Source organism: Patella vulgata, chromosome 5, assembly GCF_932274485.2.
Source record: "Patella vulgata chromosome 5, xgPatVulg1.2, whole genome shotgun sequence".
Lineage (NCBI taxonomy): Eukaryota > Metazoa > Mollusca > Gastropoda > Patellidae > Patella > Patella vulgata.
The window spans coordinates 50629664-50655172 of NC_065883.2; the positions used below are offsets into that span (position 1 = coordinate 50629664).

The 25509-nt window shown below is 34.9% G+C and overlaps 1 protein-coding gene across 10 annotated transcripts in view; it reads left to right on the forward strand.

Annotated features, from left to right (window-relative positions):
• Window positions 1-25509, forward strand: part of LOC126821162 (serine/threonine-protein phosphatase 2A 56 kDa regulatory subunit delta isoform) — a 112729-nt gene that overhangs the window by 50704 nt on the left and 36516 nt on the right. For 8 of the 10 annotated variants that reach the window (XM_050549537.1, XM_050549539.1, XM_050549533.1 and 5 more), the window contains exons 11-12: window positions 6701-6820; window positions 14619-14743. In XM_050549537.1, the coding sequence (XP_050405494.1) occupies window positions 6701-6820; window positions 14619-14743 (245 nt within the window). Of the gene's footprint in view, window positions 1-6700; window positions 6821-13633; window positions 13763-14618; window positions 14744-25509 lie in introns of those variants that run through there. The other 2 variants (XM_050549534.1, XM_050549542.1) reach the window with 2 other exon arrangements.

Sequence of the window (25509 nt, forward strand, 5' to 3'; positions counted from 1 at the left end):
TTATAATACCGTTTAGACGACAATGCGTTACGATTTACATTTTGTATTTCCAAGTTGATTATATATATATGCAAAATGATATTAATTTGGATTGGTATTATTTTTATATTTGTCTGTGATATAATCCTTATAAGACATATAGAAATAGATTTCACTAAAAATAAAACACACTTATATGGATATACTACTTCTGAATTTATTAACATGCTACGTTTCGATACACATACAGGTATCGTTTTCAAGCAAATAATGATCTGTGATAATTATTACGGATATTTAACATATACAATATGAGTATAAGGTAAGGTAAATACTTTTTACATATTGCGTAAATTTTTAATGTACATTATGTAAGCGATAAAAGATATCAGCCGAGAATTTAACTGATAAATTCACGACAATGTTTCCTTATATTTGGAGTTGTTTAGTTTCGTGTACGGAAAATAGATTAACGATTAGTTTCAACATTATTTATCATGCCGAAACATATCATTCCAATTTGTCTTGTTAAAGGGAGTGTTAAAGGAAGGTTCGTACTATTTAAGAAATGACCTTTTGGCCCGACATACATACACGAATATTCGCCGTATTATAAAATGCGAATTCCGTATCTCTGAAAGGCGCTCCTGCGCAAATTAAAAAATTATTGTTGACCCAATAATAACCATCGCCAATTTTTTAAATACGGGTCTACTTTATAACAAAAACATTGGTGAACTTATCATTTTGTCTAAAATCATAACGGTAAGCAACAAACAATACTATTGATCTTTATTACAAAAACATTGGTGAACTATATGTGTTTGATATTGTTTTTATACGCTCACATTGAAATGTGGTCGTATATTGTCGTCGCCCCCGTCCGTGGATGCTCTAGAGGCTAAAGTTAATATCTGATTGACTTTAAATTTATACACAGTGTTTAAGGTCTTGAGACGAAGAAGCCTATTGATTTCAGCGATTTCCAATAATTACTGCCAGAATTATGGTCCTTGATCACTTTGGAAAATCTTGTGGACGCTCTAGAGGCCAAAGTTAATATCCAATTGACTTTAAATTTATACACAGTGTTTGAGGTCATGAGACGAAGAACCCTATTGATTTTCAGCGATTTCCAATATTTGCTTCCAGAGTTATGTCCCTTGATCACTTCAAAAAATCTTGTGGACGCTCTAAAGGCCAAAGTTAATATCCAATTGACTTTCAATTTATACACAGTGTTTAAGGTCATAAGACAAAGAAGCCTATTGATTTTCAGCGATTTCTGATAATTACTGCCAGAGTTATGCCCTTGATCACTTCAAAAAATCTTGTGGATGCTCTAGAGGCTAAAGTTAATATCCAATTCAAGAGTTTAAATTTATACACAGTGTTTGAGGTCATGAGACGAAGATTCCTATTGATTTTCAACGATTTCCGATAATTACTGACAAAGTTATGGCCCTTGATCGCTTTGCAAAATCTCGTGACGCTCTAAAGGCTAAAGTTATCATCAGATTGACTTCAGATTGATACACAGAGTTTAAGATTTTGAGACGAACAAGTATATTGATTTTCAATGAATTTTTATGACTTGAACAGTTAAATCCATGATATTAAAAGCTTTGCATACAAAACGTTAGCATGGGGCTGAACTTTATAAAAACCAAACAAATTCTTAATAGTTTTCTGATAATTACTTCGTGAGTTGTTGCTCTTAATCAGATTTTAGTGTATTATAAATGTTTCATTACCGAAAAAAGTAAAAATATGCGACAACCCTTGTTGACTGCCCGGACGATTTAGCTGCTGTGGACGTATGTTTCGTTGCCTGGCAACCTATCTTTTTAAGTTTGTCTGGTCTATATATTCTTTAGGGTTTGGAATTGTAAAGAAATTGTAAAAAATTCTAGTGAAGTTTTTATATAGCACCATTATCATTTACCTTGACATATATAGTAATTTCATTAACTGATTTTGTAGCTATATAATGTTTTTGATTTAAAAGTTCCTAATTACTAATTTAAATAATTTTTTTCTGAAATCAGAAAATATAAATCTTCTCCTTATTCAAAATAATAACAACAAATGTTGATATTCAAATGAGTCAGTTTTATAGTATATAATACTAAGTACATGGCACTCGTAACGTGAGTAACACAAAAAATGGAAAAACAATGATGGTTGAATTTTTTTTATGGTTATGTCAGCCATATTTTCTATGGAATATCTACTATTGACCATGTACTTAAAATAAAATGATTCAATATAAAATGTCATTTATTCTCCATATAATGGCACCTACAAATTTGTAACGTGAGTAACAGAATCATTTATGTAACGTGAGTAACGCAATATGTGATGTGATTAACACACATTACCTCTATATATTTCAGCTAGAATTATTTTTATACGCCCACATCTTCATGTGGACGTATTATACCATGGTCCCTGGACACTCTACAGGTCACAATTTTTATCCAATTTGAACGAAACTTGAAATATAGGTCATCTCCCAAAGATCTCAGTTCCTTTCGATATTGTCATGTATCGGACCATAACTTCATGTATTATGTTTTTAGCTTGTGGACACTCTACAGGTAACAATTTTCATCTGATTTGATGAAACTTGAACTGCATGTTTATAACCCAAAGATCTTAGTTCCTTTTGATATTCGTGCATATCGGAATTGTAACTTCCTGTATTATGGCCCCTGATTGTACGAAAAATCACGTTTTTAGCTTGTGGACACTCTAGAGGTCACAATTTTCATCTGATTTTGATGAAACTTGAAATGCATGTTTATAACCCAAAGATCTTGGTTCTTTTTGATATTCGCGCATATCGGATTGTAACTTCCCGAATTATGACCCCTGATTGTATGAAAAATCATGTTTTTAGCTTGTGGACACTCTAGAGGTCACAATTTTCATCTGATTTTGATGAAATTTCAAATGCATATTTATAACTCAAAGATCTTGGTTCATTTTGATATTCGCACATATCGGTTTGTAACTTCCTGAATTATAGCCCTTGATTGTATGAAAATTCGAGTTCCTCTACAGTTAAGAATTTTTATCCTATATAAAAAACAGTTTGAATATATCACTGTTACACACTATATCGGATCGTAACTTCCCGAATTATGACCCCTGATTATATGAAAAGTCACGTGGTGGACACTGTATTAATATTATTCAAAATGAACTTGAACATATACTTTAATAAATTGAAATTAAAATTTTTGTAAGCTTATTTTTCGAAAATTTTAGATAACTTTGCACTGTTTAAGTAAACCTACCAACAATTGGTTGAATAAGTGACTTAAGAACGTATTCGCCATAGCACCAGGCAGTGGGTGCTAAGGTGAAGGTGACGGATTTAGACCAAATTTTGGTGGTGGGTAGGGTTAGTCCTAAGACCTCCATAGTTGCAACCTCAATCAATTCTGTCAGTCCTATAGAGAGAAAATCGAATTTATATATCATACGCTGTGAAAATGGTGAAAAACCATAAAAACAATTGTAAACTTTTGACGGCTCTTATACTTATATTAGATATTGTAAATGATCTTGTGACATTTTGTAGCTGAACTCATCCCCTAATCACCCTATATGGATATATCTCTCAGAACCCACTCAGGTCTATTCCAGGCTGGATACCAAACACTATCAACAATTCCTATCATTTTACGTACTTAGTTCAAATCTATATAGAGCACTCTTCCTGGGGATGACTGCCATGGGGTCATTATCAAAAATAAGAGAGACATCCATATTTATGATAACAAAAATAAAAATGACCGGAATCCACATATTGAGTGAGCGAGCGTATTTTGAACTTTATCTATTTTGTGGAAAAATCAACTCGTCTCCAAGCATTAAAGTCAGAATAGAACGTTTTTAACTCAACGTTCCTTCAAAATAAGACACAAATACTAATATGGGGACTGATTTCAATTTATGATAAATAAAAAATTCCGGAAAACAACGGAAAATTATCCGAAAACACCGAAAAATTCTGAGAAAATATCAACAGGAAATAGAATGAAAACCATACTCGCTGGAACTGCTTAGAGCGCTCTCTAAATATAAATTCCACTCTTAGGTCATAAATATTTTCAGAAAACACCAGAATAAAGTACCGGAAAACTCCGGAAAAATAATAAATAGCGAAGAGAGATTGATAATAGGTTGCTACTTGGAAGAAACTTATTGACGTGCATCCATGCTTTATTTTCGGCTTTTTACTATGAGACCCAGTAGAATGTATGGTCTGAACAGGTTCTAAGCTTGGTATCCAACTTAACCGGAAGTAAATCGTGTACGCAGGTCAATTAAAATAGTTTCTTCCATCAGTACAAATTAGTCAAGCAAGGTCATTCTCATTATGTGATATGCACCAGTATAAAGATTCATTTTGAATGAAATGAAAGACAAGGTATCTCTTTACATTACAAAGAGGTGTACAGTTGTCACAGTTTTTCTTTTCCTCAGACTGATTATAAGTTTTATCCTGACTGAAAACAACTATAATCTTTACATAGATTAGAATGAAAATAATGAGTAACTATAGTCATTTAGTTCTTACATCACTGCGATTTGCAGCCACCTGCGGTATGGTCCCAGATCACTAAATCTATTCTGCTAAATGGCTGGAGTTCCTGATTGTAAAAAAAGATCCAGCTTCATTATAGAGTTCAGAGGATGAAGTTGGTTTTTACACTTGTCAGAACGATGCCAACATATGCCAAGTTTATAACGGTGTACTGGGCATATAGTCATTTCATTAACAGAAACATCAATCAGTTTGAAATGTCCTGATCTTAGTAGGATTAATTCGATTTCCGTCGAAACATTGTTTTTTAGTAGATGTACCCGCTTTAAATGAGTAGTAATGTCCTTTTGACATGACGATAACGGTACTACTGTAGTTTCTTTAGCATATGATGAGTGTTGGCCGCACTAAATCGCCGGCATAACGGCCGAAAAGGAGCATTTTGTAGTCATTTTACTGATTTTGCGAAAAAGACGCCATTGCTGGAGACCAAGCAAACACTGGGACGAGTGTTCAGTCAGAAACTGTCCAGGTCTCAATGAACAGATGTAGAGAGACCGGATAGATGCTACTCGATCGATTTTAAACATTAGATAACGAATTTTCTTATATTTACAGGCCACAACTAGGGCTAAAATTATCTGAAAATGGCATTTTTCAAGTTGCCCCCGCAGGTTAATGGAGTGGGCAGTTCTTTTTTGGTAGAGCTACTTCATGACATCATACAACCCGGATACTGATAAATTTCATATCTTCTATCTACTCAAAGAGCATTGCAAGCATACATAGATCTGTGATTTTTCCGAAAAATTTAATGAGCAGTCAAATTTCAGATGGCTATAGTAACTCAGGGAAATAGATATAAAAATCAATACTTGTGAGGAATTGAGGGCCCAGCAGACCCTCTTCAAATATTGCCTGAGATGGGGTGGATAAGTTAAAATAATGCTGTGGAGCTCCTGCAAAGTAACACAAAAATCTACTGAAAAATCAGCTATTTTACGGTAAAAAAAACTAATTGCCCGCTGTAGGCCGTACAGGCGGGCGATGACTGAAATATTTATACCTGTGATACAGGACCCCTAGGGGGTCATATAGCAATAGTCTGATGGGAAACTTCAAACATCACACCTTAGCACATTTTCAAGATTTTGCCTGGTCCTCTCGCGAATACGTTCTTAAGTACTACTAATAATTAGTATTATCTGTGGTTGGATTTATTTGAACTTATCCTGAAACATGTCATCACTTATAAAGTTTTATTTATAAGTATTCTTTAGTTTTCATTTTACAATATGAATGTAATGTGAGTAACAACATTTTCTACACGTTTCATTAAAAAAATCAGATCCTTTTCATATATTTATACTTTATTGCAAAGAAATAACTTAATAACAGCCATACCTATTGCAATAAATACTTATTATAAATAAGAGATTAGACTTGAAGGTAATATTTATGTGCTAACAAAACATCAAAATTTTGGTGTCCATTCCATGTAACGTGAGTAACACCATGTTTTTCAGATGTCACCCCAAAAAATTATTTCATTTTTGTTTACATTCTATCTTATGATTTCCTTCCATCATTGATGGATGCCCATACACAATATTTAACATATCAATGTCGATTGTTGTTTGTAGTCTTAATCTCAATATAGGGCTCTTTAAATGTAACGTGAGTAACTGGAATTCCCCTAAGCATATCATGTTCTGAATATAAAAAAATAGGTGCACCTCGCTTTTTTTCATATTTAATTCCTGTACGGTATTCAAATTCATGTCAGTAATATCCCTACAAAATTACAAGTTTTCGTACCGTAATACGATAGAATGAAGGCCAACCCATACCTGCCTCAAATTCATGCCAGTAATATTCCTCCAAAGTTATGTGTCTTCATTTAACATATGTGGCAGAAAACGAAAGCAAAACATCCATCATAAGAATAGTTTGTGATTTGTCAAAACATTATTTGTCTTTATGTAACAGTATTTTAAAATTCCATTTGTGTAGTAGCATCAACACCAGTATGCAATGCAGGCATTGTCGCCATGTTCTTGTTATTTGCTCATGTGACTTGTTTTTCTGCCAAAATGAACCATTCTAGTTAGCTTTTCAGGATTAAGATATAAAGGAAGTCACACAAATTATTTCTTATTTTAGGTTATGTTTTTAAATGAATTAGAAGAAGTATTGGATGTGATAGAACCAGCTGAATTTACTAAAATAATGGTTCCACTCTTTAAACAACTGGCAAAGTGCGTATCCAGTCCTCACTTTCAGGTACAAGATAACATTTTACTTTCAAGTACTGATTATATTTTTTTTCTATTTATAATATAATTAATAAAACATTTCTGGAATAATATTTAAACAAACTGAACTTCTTTGATTTAGGTGAAATTAAAGTTTTGAATTGGGTTGAACTGTTATTTCGATTAGTGATTGGGAAACCTGTGTACAATTAGATTTTTATTTTCAAAGATTAAATGGAAGTTGGCTTTTTTACTAATTTTAGTTGATGGCTTATTGTGTCTGTAGTGGAACACAGATTCAGTTATATCTCACCACTGGCTTTAGTTATAATTGTCAAAGTTTTCACAAAGACCAGTTGTCAACAAACAAAACAAATCAACATATAAAATCCATTGAAAGTTTTAAACCAAATCAAAGAGGGTTAGCCATTTTAAACATCACTCCAAGAAATTATTGTTTCTTTAAAGAGATTTATTTTATGGACATAAAAAAAAGAAATACATATTTAATACACAAAGCTGATAAAATGACTGAAAATTTACTTGATGTCTGTCTGCGCCATCATGAAACCAGACGAACAACCTATATAATACTTAAAGCTTCAAATGAATTTGTAAAAATGTGAATTGTTTCTGGACAGTTACAAAGTGGTATTTGAAATATCACTGCCCAAATGGAAAGTAGAAATATCCAATCTTACTAGAAAAATACTGGATTCCCTGAAAAACACTCATGGTGCGCATACAGGAGAAAAATGTAAGGGTTTCTCTAATCGACAGCCCGACGATTACGTGTGTCTGCATGCGTGACGTCAAAGGTTGCACGCGGAGATTTAGCGCTTGATGAACATGTTGATAGATTTTATGAAGAGTTAGAAGTAAAACACTTTCTGAGATAAAAATCACAGAAAAAGACGCGAGCAGTGGACAATCCGAGAATTAAATTAGGCTTCGAAATTTGTAATAAATAGATGGCGATTAAAGACAACATCGTCGTGTGTATGCAATGAATTCTCCTCCTCCGAGAGAGGTAAGTCACGTGAAACAAACACGACACCTTTTGATCGATTTTTTTATAGCCAGGGTATTCCCCGACAATTGCAATGTTTTGAGAAGGATTTGAAGCAAAATTATGATAAATTAATTAGTTTGAATATGTTTTTAGTCCAAATATATCATTAAATCACCCAGTTTGTACCCAGGAATGTATCTTTAAGTAGCATTTAGCGATTGGGAAAACACATTAACTGAACACGTTTTTATGGGAAACAATCACTTGTTTATTCTAAAAGCACGACGTTTCGACAAGTATCCTCTTATCGTTATCAAGTTCTGTTAATTTTTATACGCCCACATTTTCATGTGGATCTATATTGTCGTCGCCGCTGTCCGTCCATCCAAAATTGTTTGTGAACAGTCCACAGGTCACAATTTTTATCCGATTTCAATGAAACTTGAAATATAGGTTTATCACCCCAAGATCTCGGTTCCTTTCGATATTGGCATGTATCGGACTGTAACTTCATGGATTATGGCCCCTGATTATACGAAAAATCACGTTTTAGCTTGTGGACCCTATAAGAGGTCATAATTTTTATCCGATTTAAAAAACCGTATTATTATATCACCATTACACCCTAAGGATGACAGAATTCAAATTTAGTGATAATCGGATCAAAATTGACAGACAAAATGGCCGCTGTTCGTTCTCAAATAGCGTAAAAATATGGTATATCAAAGTTGTGGACCCTATAGAGGTCACAACTTTTATCTGATTTTGTTGAAACTTGAAATGTAAGTTTATAAACCAAAGATCTTGGTTCCTTTCGATATTCGCGCATATCGGATTATAACTTCATGAATTATGGCCCCTGATTGTTAAAAAAATTGCGTTTTTAGCTTGTGGACCCTATAGAGGTCATAATTTTTATCTGATTTAAAAAATCGTATTATTATATCACCGTTACACCCTAAGGACGGCAGAGTTCGAATTTCGTGAAAATCGGCCCAAAACAGACAGACAAAATGGCCACCGTTCGTTCTCAAATAGTGTAAAAATATGGTATATCAAGGTTGTGGACCCTATAGAGGTCACAATTTTAATCCGATTTTAATCCGATCTCAGTTCCTTTCGATATTTGCGCATATCAAATTGTAATTTTCTGAATTATGGCCCTTGATTGTAGGAAAAATCACTTTCTTTTTAGCTTGTTCTCTATCCATCTCTCAAAAATGTGGGCGTATCCTGCCTGGCAGCCGCAGGTTCTTTTCTTGATACTTTTGATGACCTCAACTCCATATGACCGGTTTGCGCATATCGGATCGTAACTTCCTGAATTATGGCCCTTGATTGTACTAAAAATTGTGGTCCCTATAGATGTCCCAATTTTTATCCAATTAGGAAAAAAAAACGTTTGAATATATCCCTGTTACACACTAATGATGGTTGAGTTCAAATTTTGTGAAAATCGGACAAAAACTGACAGACATAATGGCCGCCCCTTGTACGCAAAGAGTGTAAAAATATGGTATATCAAGGTTGTGGACCCTCTAGAGACAACAGTTTTTATCCGATTTGGATGAAACATTAAATGTTTTTATCATAAAGATCTTAGTTCCTGTTGATAATCACACATACCGAAAAGTAACTTCCTGGATTATGGCCCCTGATTGGTCGAAAAATCACATTTTTAGCTTCTGGATTCTCTAGAGGTCACAATTCCGATTTTAAAAGCCGTTTAGATATATCACTATCTAAGGTTGAATAGGAATTTCGGGAAAATCGAATTGAAAGTGCCTGACACGCAAATTGTGTATAAGTATGTTATACAAAGGTTATGGACCCTCCAGAGGTCACAATTTTTATCCGATTTTGATGAAACTTCAAACATATCTGAGTCCCTTTTAAATATTTGCATATTTCAGACCATAACTTTCTGGATTATGGCCCCTGATTGTACAAAAAATCGTTTTTGTTTTTAGCCTGTTATCTATCCATCTCTTGCAAAATGTGGGCATATCCTGCCTGGCAGCCACTGGGGGGGGGGGGGGGTTACCTTCATCAGTACAGAAGTCGAAGCGGAGTATAAGACGAAGGCCGGACTTCGTTGGAAAAGTATCGACTTATACCCCAGAAAAATATGATAAATGCCTGCACCAAGTTTTGTGATAAGCATTTTCTGTCCTTTTGGAACCAATAATTGTGCTTGTAAATGAGGGGGAGTGATGAATCGGTATTTAGTTTCATTATTTCAGTACAAAGACTAAGTTGGATAATTAAGGAGTTTTTTTTTTGCTTAGGTTATTCAGTGTTATAAATGCTATATGATAAGACTAAGAGTAATAATAAACAATTTGATTGCTCAATGCTTTATAAGAGATAAATGTGCAAGTAATGTCATCTATTTAATTTGGAGTTGAGGCTGAGGACATCATCCTCACTATTAGCTTAACATAATTTGTTGCCCCATCTGAAGAATCTCTTTTAACTTAATCTTCAACATTGTTATCTTACCTTGAATGTATGGGCTCCAATAAATTCACAGTGGACAGTTTAAAAGTGGATGCGGAAGAAATTAGATTGGCTGATCCACAAACGACTAAAAGATTGTTGTAGGCTGGACAAACCATGTGCAAGTGAATGCCATTTAATTTGGACGGCTGACACATTTCGCTGAATATAAGAAATTGAAATATACATTTAAAATTGGATGGAAATCAATTTATTTACATGATGTGTTTTTTGATCTATTTTCATTCATTATAAGGTTCCAAAGAATAGAAGTTTAGATCCCTTAAAGAACTGATTCCGATCAATCGGAATAAAATTTGAATCCGACTTTGTCTATTCCAGTCCTAATATTGGGTTACAAAAACAGTGCCTAGAGTGGAAGAGTTTTGATTTTGATAAAACAATTTTGAAAATTAAATTATCATTGATAATTGAAAATGTGTCTGAAGTGATGTGTAACCAGTGGTTAGTGTGTGATATTGATTAAGTGATGAATGTGTTAATTAATAATATCAGTTACTATCTTATAGTGTTGATTATATGTCTAGTGATAATAACATAATTGATCACTTGGTTCCCTTTATGAACAAAATATATTGATATGATACCAGAGGACATTGGCCCTAGTATACCGTAGTTAATTGCATAGACTAGCTGCAAAAGAAAAATAAAGTTACCACTTAGCATAATTGTGTATTAAATTTGTTGTGTTGTAGGAATAGTTATGGTTATTCCAAAATTATTTTCTGTCTATAGAAAGAACACTAGTTCTAACACGGGTATATATCCAAATTATGAAATTCGTTTCCAGTCCTAATGCATAAACTAGATCTGCTGCCTTTTGTATTTGCATTTGCTTCAGTGCAAATCAAATTTCCATTTATATTTTCAAATTTTTATTTTTACCAAATTCACTTAATTTTCATCAATGATACAGAGACTCTGCCAGGGATCTAAAAGGTTTTTGACACCAACCGACCGAGCATAATATTGCCCCACCCCACTCTGTTTCTCATTTTTTGGGGTTGGTTTTTTTTTTCAAATATTACTTTATTACCTTGAGATTAACAATTCTTAAAACAGTGTTTGTGTTTTATTTGAGAAAAACGAATTATGACAGCAGGTAGATATTGATAATTAAAACACGTTGTTTTATTTGACTTGTGTCTCACGAATTACGACACCATTTACGACATTCAAACCTTTAACATTGGAGTGCCGTAAATTGGTCTGGGTGACCTATTTACGGCAAATATACAAATAAAACTGACGAAGAAACAAATGACAAAATGAAATGAAGTTCACATTCATCGATTTATTCCAAATGATCGTTAGACTAAGTAAGGCACAGACTGACCATTATAAGGGTAAAATGATACCCGGGGTCAAACAGCAAAGTTACCACAGCATCACAACCAAGTCAGTAACGGGTAAATCCTCCTCTGTTTGCCAAACAAGCATTGATCCGACGTGGCATACTCCTAATGAGACATCTAAGGTCATTTTGGTCCAGATTGTCCCATTCCTGTTGCAATGCAGCAGCAAGTTCTTGGACATTGGCAGGACGTTGTTGACGTTGACGTAACCTCTGTCCAAGCATGTCCCAGACATGCTCGATGGGGGAGAGGTCGGGACTCAGTGCTGGCCAAGGTAATGTGGTGATGTTCTGTTGTTGGAGGTAACCTGTAACGATCCTGGCCCTGTGACATCTTGCGTTGTCATCCTGGAAGATGAAACGGCGGCCATGACGTCGTGCGAACGGCACAACATGGACTGCCAAGATGTTGTCCCGGTAGTACTGGCCTGTAACACGCCCTGCAACAACATGTAAAGCCGTTCTTCCAGCAACAGTGATGCCTCCCCACACCATAACAGAACCACCCCCAAATCGATCATGTCTGATGACGTTAACGTCTTGGAAGCGCTCGTTTCGACAACGCCACAACCTCCTACGTCTGTCAAAAAAATCAACAGTGAACCTTGACTCATCTGAAAACATCACATTGCTCCAGCGTCGATTATCCCAGTGTTGACGATCCCTACACCAACGACGTCTTGCCTGAATGTGATGATCTCTCAAACAAGGGATCACGCTAGGACGTCCTGCGCGAAGGTGACCCCTATGCAGTCGATTCCGAATCGTCTGGCCACTCACTCTCACACCAGTGTCTGTTTGAAGACGAGCGCTGATCTGATTTGCTGTGATGACACGATTTCTCAAGGCCAAGGTACGGATAAATCGATCCTGGGCTTGAGTTTTCGCCCTTGGTCGACCTGAGCGTGGTCTGTCCTGTACAGATTGTGTATCACGGTATCTGGACCATAGCCTGCTTATGACAGACTGAGAAACATTCATCGTCCGCGCCACAACCGCCTGTGTTGTGCCGATCTGTAGCATGCCAAGGGCACGTAACCTTTCATTTTGGGTAAGCCGACGCATATCAAAATTTGTTTTCTGGTCACTAAAACAATTAAACTGATGTTTCCACCCTGGAATTCAATGCCACAATGACTGTAACATTCAAAGTCAGAGTCGTGCAAATCTTGGGTTGGACCCCCATGATGATCCCAAGCATCACCTGCATTCCATGCGGTAGCTATTGGTGCGTTTGGGCGTCACATGTTACTGGAAATGTTTCTTCTGTTAGGTTCTATAGTGACTTTTTTCGTAGTCATTTGCATATTTTAGTATTATGCCCCCAAAATCAAATATCCCCTACTTTTTTTGAATAGTATAATTTGGGATAATATGGTCTACTACGGCACACAAAAATAAATTATGCCCTGGCAGACATGGTTTGCATGGGCTTTTACCATGGCTTTGCAGTTTGCTGTGGTAAATTTCGAGCGCTGAGTTTGTGTACAGAGAAGGACGAAGGGGTTTAAATACGACTCGGCGGCTTTCTTCGATTTTTTCTTTGTGCTGGGCGGCAAAAAATAGTGCCGGGTGCAAGCGCCTGGCGCTGCCCGACTTGGCTACATCCCTGTCTCTTACTATCATGTTACCTTAGGGCTGTATTACCATCATTTTAGATCTTTGTTTAAATTCCTCATATCAAGTAAACCTTCGGACCAATCCAAGACATTATGGCTAATTTAACATTTTTAAAGGAAAGTGTATTATTTAAAAAATAGCATTATATTTTTCATAAACTATTATTATTAGCAAAATTATATTTTTAAAGCTTATTATTATTGTCATTTGTATATTTTTCAAACCAAATGTTACCTTTTTATTTCTTTTACATGTCTTCTTATTTTTGATAAAAGGAAAATTGTAATGGTTAATTATGATTACGTAAATATTTTTCGAGGGTATGATGTTTTCAGGTAGCAGAAAGAGCTTTATATTACTGGAACAATGAGTATATTCTCAGTCTCATCAGTGATAATGTTGGCACCATACTGCCTATTACATTCCCAGCATTATATAAAACCAAACAACATTGGAACAAGTAAGACATTGCATGGCAACAACGGGGCTGTGCTTGAAAGGTTGTCATGATTATATTGTTACCATTTCTTCTACCATTGTCTCACATTTAAACAGAGTGCTGCTTTAATACCCTACCCCTCTTTTTTTCTGAATCCTACTTTTGTCTTGTGTTTGATTTTGCAGCCTTCATATTTTATTTTAGTTTGACATTCGTGTATTGACAAATATGACTACGGCAGAAATGATATTAATTTGAAGATTATCATTTTGATGGATTCTAAAAATCATTTATACAGAGGTCTTCACTGGTTGAATAAAAATAAGATTGTTTTCAATCGACGTGATTTTCCTATAGCCTTTGAAAGAGGATGTTCAAATTAGATTGTATGCACAATTTCAGACCAATCGGCCAATACATCGCTGAGAAGTAGATGGGTTTCAAAAAGTTTCAACTAACATTGGTTTATGTCTAAGCCCTAAGGTCATTTGAATTTATTGTTAAAAATTAAATCACATTTAATTTATTAGTGCGAGCGATAATTCCTCTTTAATTTCATGTACTCCTCAGATAACTTGATAGTGTAATAAGATTCCTGTTTGTAAGAGACGGTTTTCAAATTGATGTCGAATTTGCTGCCCTGCCCTCCCGTTATAAACTGACTAGGCCTAAATATATAATCAAGCTTTAATATACTGGTATTTATGATTAATATTTTGCTGGCTTGTATGTGACATTGTTTTTATTTACAGTGCAGCCTGTCATCTCTATCATTTATATTTACCATGTATTGCGGGTACATTTGGTTTGGATGTGTTTATTTCTATTTTTGTGGAATTGCATGAAACAATTTTTTCCTGTCTCTTTTTTTTTTAACACAGGTGGCAGAAAGAGCACTGTATTTTTGGAATAATGAATACATCTTGAGTTTGATTGGGGAAAATGCGTCAACAATTTTACCGCTTATGTTTCCTGCTTTGTACAAAAGTAAAGAACATTGGAACAAGTAAGAAGGGTTTCTAATCAAATTCATCAGATAATATTTGATATTCCTTTCATAGGTGTAGGTAGAAGTAGATCTATGTTTATAATGTAAATAATAACACTGATTTGGCAATGGTTGATTGTTTCATTACAAATTATATTCATATAAGTTTATGTCACTAGATAAGGAATTATGTCACCTTCTGGGTGATATGTTTTTTTTCTACTTTTAAAGACTCCTGCATAAAAGTAAAAGCAAATTATTTAAAGGACAATATTGGTGTCAGTCATTATAACATATGTGATAGAACTGGTTAAGTACATTTCAAATATAATATTAACACAGAGATCTTTGCTACAGGAGATGCAGGGCTAGAAATTCGTCATTTTTTCCGAGAATCTAAGAGGATTCTCATACAGTAGAATCTGTATGAACAGCCACTCCTATTCAGCGACATCTCCTTGTAAGCGGTCACGATAAATTCCCCCCGTAGAAATTCTGTTGTTTTATCTCTTTATTCAACGGTCACTCCTCTAACGCGGCCAGCGGTCACTATTTTACTAATAAATTCAACAAAACATCGCCCATTCAACGGCCATTGTTGAATGATACCATCTTGTCGTTCTTTGTAACACCCCCGCTAATCCCGTGAGTAGTAGTTAATTAACTGGACCCCCACTGATCAGGTAAAAAGAAATGTAAACATAACAATCAACCCGGGATTATCTGTTAATTAATCTTTTGTTTTATTAAACGACTAACCTGATCATTGTTTTCACGCGTAACGACACATTATTTGATACTGATTGAATAAAATAAAAGTACCAAGTTTTGTCACGATCATCTAGTATCTCTCTTAGCGCCTCCTATAATATTACATACAGAGTTACACCCCTGTAAATAGGTGTTCATGTGCTTTTTTGATAAAATAAAATGAATTCATCGATTTTCTTCACAAAAATGGATAAATATTATCGAATGCATCACAATGGCAGACAGTAGTATCGAAGGTTGGTACAAAATGACAAGTTTACAGAAGTTATGTCCGAGATTTGAGTAAAGAATTTTCGTCCGGCGCAAGATTCAGCGACGGCCAAATTTACCGCTTCCAATGCATCCAAGCGTAATATTTAATTTATGTCGGCACAAAAAGCAACAAGATTTTATTAAAAGGCCACTCCCGTTAAGTTATGTCCGAGATTTGAGTAAAGAATTTTCGTTCGGCGCAAGATTCAGCGACGGCCAAATTTACCGCTTCCAATGCACCCAAGCGTAATATTTAATTTATGTCGGCACAAAAAGCAACGAGATTTTATTAAGAGGCCACTCCCGTTAAGCGGTCAGTTGTGAAAATTCCCTTGGGTGGCTGATTAATGCATTTTCTACTGTATATGCAATCTGCACGAATCTTTCGAATCTTAATAATACTGACTAAAAAACAAAATTATGTTTATTGTTTATTGCCAGTATGACTATGAGAAAATGCCGTAGCCAAAATAAGCTGATACGCCGACGTGGCATTTCTTTATAACACAATTTGTAGTCCTTTATCCATCATGTAACAGTCACGTATTTGCAAAAGTTTTTATTCATTCGTCGATTACAGACAAACGGCACAATGATCACGTGACAACCATAACTGAAATTGCTATAAAATAAAATTCTGTACGACTATATAGCCTTCAATAATATTTTTAAAATTAAGCCTCTGTCAGTAGTGTATAAAATAAAAAATCATAACGGTAAACGCTATTATTTAGAACTGGTTTATTGACATAATTCCAACTGATATGTCACATGTCATTGGAATTCAACAATGGAGATTCTGTCGGGAAATTATCCACTGTTTCTCTCTCCGTGTATTCGATGTTCTGTCAGGGGATTATATTCAATGAAGATTTAAATTTACCTAACAACAGGTCAGTGAATCCATCAATGTATTATCCAGTTATTATTTTAATATCTACCTGTACCTGAAATTCACAAGGACGGGGCGTGGAAGACGCGCAATTCGGAAACCATGCCGAGACCGTCTTCAATGGCCACGTGGCTTATTTTACTGAACCTATTATGAATAATCAGCAAGCTTGTTTTGTTTATTTTACCGGATTATCAAAATCACTGTTAAATGTGCTAATATTCAGATTACGAACCACATCTGGCCGATTCTCACTAAGGTATGACTGTTGTTGTAGCCGACAAGCAAGTTGATTGTCTTCTTAATTAACACGTAATTTAGCCAAAGTAGATTCATTATTTATGATACCTTAGTGGCCAATTCATTGTTTTAAATATCAATTTTCTTCACAAAAATGGATAAATATTATCGAATGCATCACAATGGCAGACAGTAGTATCGAAGGTTGGTACAAAATGACAAGTTTACAGAAGTTATGTCCGAGATTTGAGTAAAGAATTTTCGTCCGGCGCAAGATTCAGCGACGGCCAAATTTACCGCTTCCAATGCATCCAAGCGTAATATTTAATTTATGTCGGCACAAAAAGCAACAAGATTTTATTAAAAGGCCACTCCCGTTAAGTTATGGCCGAGATTTGAGTAAAGAATTTTCGTTCGGCGCAAGATTCAGCGACGGCCAAATTTACCGCTTCCAATGCACCCAAGCGTAATATTTAATTTATGTCGGCACAAAAAGCAACGAGATTTTATTAAGAGGCCACTCCCGTTAAGCGGTCAGTTGTGAAAATTCCCTTGGGTGGCTGATTAATGCATTTTCTACTGTATATGCAATCTGCACGAATCTTTCGAATCTTAATAATACTGACTAAAAAACAAAATTATGTTTATTGTTTATTGCCAGTATGACTATGAGAAAATGCCGTAGCCAAAATAAGCTGATACGCCGACGTGGCATTTCTTTATAACACAATTTGTAGTCCTTTATCCATCATGTAACAGTCACGTATTTGCAAAAGTTTTTATTCATTCGTCGATTACAGACAAACGGCACAATGATCACGTGACAACCATAACTGAAATTGCTATAAAACAAAATTCTGTACGACTATATAGCCTTCAATAATATTTTTAAAATTAAGCCTGTCAGTAGTGTATAAAATAAAAAATCATAACGGTAAACGCTATTATTTAGAACTGGTTTATTGACATAATTCCAACTGATATGTCACATGTCATTGGAATTCAACAATGGAGATTCTGTCGGGAAATTATCCACTGTTGGGAAATTATCCACTGTTTCTCTCTCCGTGTATTTGATGTTCTGTCAGGGGATTATATTCAATGAAGATTTAAATTTACCTAACAACAGGTCAGTGAATCCATCAATGTATTATCCAGTTATTATTTTAATATCTACCTGTACCTGAAATTCACAAGGACGGGGCGTGGAAGACGCGCAATTCGGAAACCATGCCGAGACCGTCTTCAATGGCCACGTGGCTTATTTTACTGAACCTATTATGAATAATCAGCAAGCTTGTTTTGTTTATTTTACCGGATTATCAAAATCACTGTTAAATGTGCTAATATTCAGATTACGAACCACATCTGGCCGATTCTCACTAAGGTATGACTGTTGTTGTAGCCGACAAGCAAGTTGATTGTCTTCTTAATTAACACGTAATTTAGCCAAAGTAGATTCATTATTTATGATACCTTAGTGGCCAATTCATTGTTTTAAATATCAATTGGCTAAAGCCGACAAAATACAGCCCCCTGATGAATACTGACCCTGACTGACATTCAATAGTCAGACTCGACAATTCTCTGAGATTTCTTTTGTCCCCCGCCTTTCTAAGAAAGCAGGGGACTATTAAAATGGGTTCGTCCGTCTGTCTGTCCGTCCGTCCGTCTGTCTGTCCGTCACACTTTTTGGGACATAATAACTCTTCTTCTAATTGACCTAGAATGTTCAAACTTGGTGTAGGTGTTTATTAGGTCAATGCCTTGATGGAGTTCGAAGATGAGCATTTTCTGCTTAGGGTAAGCAGAGATAAGCAATTTGATTGGTTGATACTTTGGGACACGATAACTTTAGTTCTCATTAAACATACATTATGCAAGAGCTAAATCTGTCTATTGCAGGTCTTTCTTTAGGCCTGAAATGTTATCTAAATTATTAGACATTAATTAACTTATCCAGACCATAATCAACTCCAGATGGCATCGCTAGCCTGCGATCTTAAGTGGATTGTGAGCCGATTTACTGCATAACTTTCCTTCTCAATTAAACGATTAAATGGATAATCGAGACTGTGCTGTTTATCGTACTGACTTTAGTAATGATGACTGAGGCTAGGCAGAAATTTCATTCGCTTAGTTCTCGGTTCATAGTGGATCAATTTGAATGAAATTTTCAGCAAATTGCCTTTACGTTATCTAGTTTTTAATTATTATAGTGAGAACTGCCAACTCGTTATCGAATCTTCCATAATGTATCTTTAAGTGAGAGGGATGAAACTTGGTGTATAGTTTCATTACATCAATACCTTGATTAAGTTCGATAATGAGCATTTTCTGCTCCGGGTAAGCAGAGCGATAAGCAATTTGATTGGCCGAGATTTTGGAACACAATAACTCTCCTTCTAATGGAGTTAGAATGTACAAACTTGGTGTAGGTGTTTATGAGGTCAATGCCTTGATGGAGTGTGAAGATGAGCATTTTCAGCTTAGGGTAAGCAGAGATAAGCAATTTGATTGGTTGATGCTTTGGGACACGATAACTTAGTTCTAATTAAGTGAGAGTGATGAAACTTGGTGTATAGTTTCATTACATCAATACCTTGACTAAGTTCGATGATGAGAATTTTCTGCTTAGGCTAAGGAGCAAAAAGCATTTTCATTGGTCAAGACTTTGGAACACAAAAACTCTGCTTCTAATTGAGGTAGTATGTTTAAACTTAATATAGATGTTCGTCTTAACTGAGTTCAATGATTAACATATCGAGCTAAAGCTAAGCAGAGATGCATGTAAGCAATTTCCTTGGTCGATGCTTTGGGACAAATTAACTTTGATTCTATCTGATAGAGAGTGATGAACCTTAGTGTATAGTTGATAATCAGTTTGATTGCTTGACACTTGAAAAAAATAGATGTGCGATTTATTAATATGTGTCATCTATTTATTTGAGGATTTCGGCGGGGGACATCAGCCTCACTGTTGGCTTGTTTTTTGGGGGTTTTTTTTTTAGAAAAATTTTACGCGAATCGGTAAGCTCTTGCGCGAATTAGATTCAGAGATTTGCGTGAATTTCTAGCCCTGGAGATGTGTAACAAACACTTGAATAAATGGGAAGTGTCGATAAACACTAGTTATCCTTCTATATAACTGACTGAAGTAACGAGCGATAACAGACACACAGGCGAATTTCATTTCACTGATAATTCCATGGAAGATGTAAAGTTGTTTTATCACCCAATAATACATTCTCTACAGTAGATATCGCTTGTGTGATATATTTCATAATCTACTGCGATATTCCTTAGGAGATATCGCTTTACATGAATTTGATTGGTCAGTTGAAAAGGAACTACTTTTTATACGCCCACATTGAAATGTGGACGTATATTCCCGCCGCCCCCGTCCGTCCATCGTCCACAATTTCTTGTGAACGCTCTAAGGCCAAAAGTTATCATCCAATTTTTTTTAAAATTGATATATGTTGTTTACATTAGTGAGATGAAGAAGCCTATTTAATTTCAATAATTTCTGTTCATAACATCTAGAGTTATGGCCAGTGTCCGGAACAAACATTTTCCAAGCACAGGCCCGCAGGACCTGTGTGGCACGTGGTCATGTGGGTCCTTCAGGCGATAACGTTGAGGAATGGTGTTGGCATAAACTCGCTTATCCCGCCCTTGATTGTTAGCACAATAGCCCAGAATTGAGTCAAATGAGGTCCCTTAGGAAATGGTTTTAAAATTATAAGCTTCCATTACCTTTAATAATAGGTAGGCCTACAGCTACACTGTTCGGAAAATTTTACATATTCATGATCCGGCTTGAAATTCGTGTCAGTAATATTCCTGAATAAATTACTGTGTTCGTTTTTTGGATGGATATAAAATGATACAGCACCGTGGTATTTTTCATAACACAATTTGTAGTTTTTGTCTATCACGTAACTTGCAAATATGTTTTTATTCATTTGTCCATGAGAACCACACGGCACAGTGATCACGTTACAACCATAATTGAAATTGCTTTAAAATAAAATGCTGTACGACTATGCCATATAGTTTTCAATAATAACGACAATATGTTTAATATTTAGCCTCTGCCAGCATGTGTATCAAATAAAAAATCATAACGGTAAACACTACTTAAAACTAAACCTAGAATCGCTGACTTATTGACCTAGAAATTCCAACTGATGTCACGTGTCATCGGCGGATTTGGCATTGAAGATTTTGTAGGAAAAATATATTATTAGTGACTGTTTCTCGGTGTATTCGGTGTTCTATCTGAGGATTATATTCAACTAAGATTTAAATTTCTGTAACAACTGGTCAGCGAAACCATTAATGCATGATCCAATTATTATTTTATTATCTACCGGTACCTGGAATCTAAATGGAGCGTCGAAGAAGCGCGATTTCCGAGCGAGATTCGCAATCCATACCGAGAGGTATGACTGTTATTGTAGCCAACAAGCAAGTTGATTGACTACTTAATCAAAAAGTAATAATTAACCCGTTAAATTTAGCCGAAAGTAGATGAATTTATGATACCATAGTGGCCGATTCATTTTTTTTACCAATTGGCTTGTTTAAAGTTCAAGCGGCTAAAGCCGACAAAAAAACAGTTACAAATCAAAGGCTGGTTACGCGAGTCAATGTTTGGAAAAACAGCAGCTTCCGTCATGTCGATGACAAGTATTGAAGTAAACAATAACCGTCAACTATCGTTTATTACATCTAGATTTATGGCCCTTGTTTCACTTTATTGAACCTTGTGAACGCTCTAGCGCCAAAAGTTATCACCCGATCTTTGTGAAATGTATATGCATGATTTAAATTAGTGAAACGAAGAAGCCTATTTAATTTAAGCAATTTCTGTTAACTACGTCTAGAGTTATGGCCCTTGTTTCACTTTATTGAACCTTGTGAATGCTCTAGCGCCAAAAGTTATCACCTGATCTTTGTGAAATTTATATGCATGATTTAAATTATTGAAACGAAGAAGTATATTGAATTTCAGCAATTTCTGTTAATTATGTCTAGAGTTATGGCCCTTGTTTCACTTTATTGAACCTTGTGAATGCTCTAACGCTAAAAGTTATCACCTGATCTTTGTGAAATTTATATGCATGATTTAAATTATTGAAACGAAGAAGTCTATTGAATTTCAGCAATTTCCATCAATTACTTCTAGAGTTATGGCCCTTGTTTCACTTTGTTGCACCATGGGAACGCTCTAACACTCTGCCGATTTGTATGAAATTTACATGTGTCATTTAAATTAGTCAAGAGAAGAATCCTATTGAATTTCAGCAATTTTCGTTTATCACTTCTAGAGTTATGGCCCTTGTTTCACTTTGTTGCACTTTGTGAACACTCTAACTTCTAAAGTTAACTGCCGATCTGTATGAAATTTATATGTGCCATTTAAATTAGTCAAGAGAAGAATCTTATTGAATTTCAGCAATTTCCGTCAATTATTTCTACAGTTATGACCCTTGTTTCACTATGTTGCACCATGGGAACGCTCTAATGCTCTGCCGATCTATATGAAATTTACATGTGTCATTAAAATTAGTCAAGAGAAGAATCCTATTGAATTTCAGCAATTTCCGTTTATTACTTCTAGAGTTATCATCCGATATGTATGAGATTTATATGCATCATTTAAATTTGAGTTTCAGCAAATTTCCGTTAATTACATCTAGAGTTATGGCCCTTGTTTAACTTTGTTGAATCTTGTGAACGCTTAATCTGTATGAAATTCATATGCATCATTTAAATTAGTGAAATGAAGAAGCCTATTGAATGTCAGCAATTTCCGTCAATTACTTCTAGAGTTATGGCCCTTGTTTTACTTTGTTGAACCTTGTGAACATTCGAACAACAAAAGTTATCATCCGATTTGTATGAAATTTATATGCATTATTTGAATTAGTAAAACGAAAAATACTGTCGAATTTCAACAATTTCTGTAGATTACTTTCAGAGTTACGACCCATGTTTTAGTTTTGCGAACCTTGCGAACCCTCAAACGACGAAAATTATAATGTCATCTGTATGAAATTGTCTATTAAATTCCCTAATTACAAAAGAATAAATATGCGACAACCCTTGTCGATTGCTCAGACGATTTAGCTGCTGTGGGCATATGTTTTGTTGCCTGGCAACCTATCTTCTAATTTGTTCGTTATCGATCGTGTGTCTATTATCACTCGTTACTTCAGTCAGATATAAAGAAGGATAACTCGTGTTTGGCATGTTTGTCGTCACTTTCCGTTTATTCAAGTGTTTGTTACACATCTTCCAGAGCAATGATTTCTGTGTTAAAATTATATTTGGAATGTGTTTAACCAGTTTTATCACATATATAATAATGACTGACACCAATATTGTCCTTTAAATAAATTGACATGAAATACATAGCTTGTGTTTTGTGGATGTTAAACCCATAAGTTGTCTTCTCAGATTACACTACTGGTAGTTGAATTTTAAATAAAAAAATTGTGTTGTATATGTACAGAATGTAGACCTACTGATACAATCAATTTTTGAATTGATGTATCAGGATTCAGTATCTAGCACTGTATTCAATAGTGAGGAGCCAAATAGATATGTCTTATTTTATTTTGTGTAAGATTATATATTTTGTAAATTTAACACAATTTTGGTATAAACCAACACTTATTGCACAAGAAACACAGTCATTACACACCCCTTGTCAAAAGTTTACTTGATTCCAACTGTTCATGATGTTCATTTATTAACTACTTTCTGGCTTTAATATTATTTATCCGAAATGCATTACTCATATTGCGACATCTGTATTGTAATACATATTGATATTGTGGTATCAAATGGAATGTGATGCCATAAATTTAAAAAAAAAAAAAATCCTGTTCAAATATGAAACTGGAAACCATTGTTATAATTTTGTGGCTTTCTATCATTCGATATTCTTTCTAGATCATCATTTCATTATAATCTGACATTCACCATTTAAACACAACAAACACTAAGATCTTGACATTTTTATAACCTATGCGCTAAGAAGAAAATGTTGAGAATAAGAAATGAAATGAATATTGTCTCTGCTTGCATGGGTTGGGAATATGTATTGATTTGGTTATTTCAGCTATACATGTATCTATTTCTGTCATACAGTTATATGTATATGTATAGGCATGTATTCTAACTATATATAGGAAAATGAAAGCTTATTTCTGCAATCCCTACCCTGAGTGTTTTTTTTTTTTTTTTTTTTTTTTGCTTATTGTTTGCATTATTTGCATTATTAAAATTTCATTATTTTTTTTTCGTAATTAATTAACTATTATTTTATTTCTATATGAAGTGAAAGGGACAGTGTGGTCTCTCCCATTGGATGTATAGTTCACCTTTTATGCAGGCACTGTGGTGACTGGTCATATAATTATTGTCACTCCTGTCTCTCTAATCTAACATAGTTTTTATATGCCCACATTGAAATGTGGTTTTATATTGTCGTCAGTCCGGCGTCCACAAGCAATCTAGAGGCTAAAGTTAATATCTGATTGACTTAAATTTGAGACGGAGAAGCCTAGTGATTTTCAACGGTTTCCGATAATTACTGCTCTTTTTCGGTGACATACATTTTATCAATATAATTTTTGATTGTGGTATGGCATGGTACTCGATATCGAGGGTTTATCTTATTCATCATGTCAATAAAGCCTTGTCTGTTTACAATGCTAAGAGGGTGCATATCTCTTGCACAAAATTCGGCAACTTTACTGGTCAAAGTTTGCAATTCAGTGGAGTACATGTATATTGGGATTGGACTTCCGATCATACATGAAGAAATCTGGCATTGATGGGTTCCCATAACGTCGCCATTATGATTATTATTATCTGCGTTGACGTCGATTGACATTGATGTCGCGCCTTTGGATAAACAAACCCCTGATTTCGCAAACTTGACTTTGAACCCTTATATACAAGTTTCACATGACACCGTGTACACTGAGCCTTGTTGTCTGCTACCTTAGCAAAGAAATGCTATACTGTGGAACCTGTGTTGTCGACTTGAGCGATTGTTCAAAATTTTGCCTGCGTACGTGATCAGTTGCATTGGGGAAAATTTCAAAGTAATCAAATGTAAAAATGACTTTATTATATAGAATATAATGGAATTTCAGAAGATTGTAACGGATAGTAAAATGATTCAGATATCCGTTATTTTGTATCCGTTAACGGATATCCGAATAGTAGTTTCAACACCATAACAAAGTGTAAGTTGATATCTCCAATAATAAGCAGACTTGTGTTAAGGAGAATGAGATCGGAAATCATAGTCTCGAAGTCTTTCAGAAAATCCTGATTACAAGATTTCTTTTTCTTTGATGGGGGAGATGATATATAAAATATCACAAGTCGAAGTCTTTTGTTGAGAAGTAATTGTACAAATTCAAAGGAATGAAAGCTAGTGTTGACCTGTTCTCTTATGCATTCGAATTTATGCCTGTAGAGAAGACCAGCGCTTCCACCTCTGTCTATAATAAAATCAAAATCATCACCACATAATTCACTGATGATAACAGTGTCATTTTCAGAGAGCCAAATTTCGGTTATTGCCAGCAAGTCGAGTAAT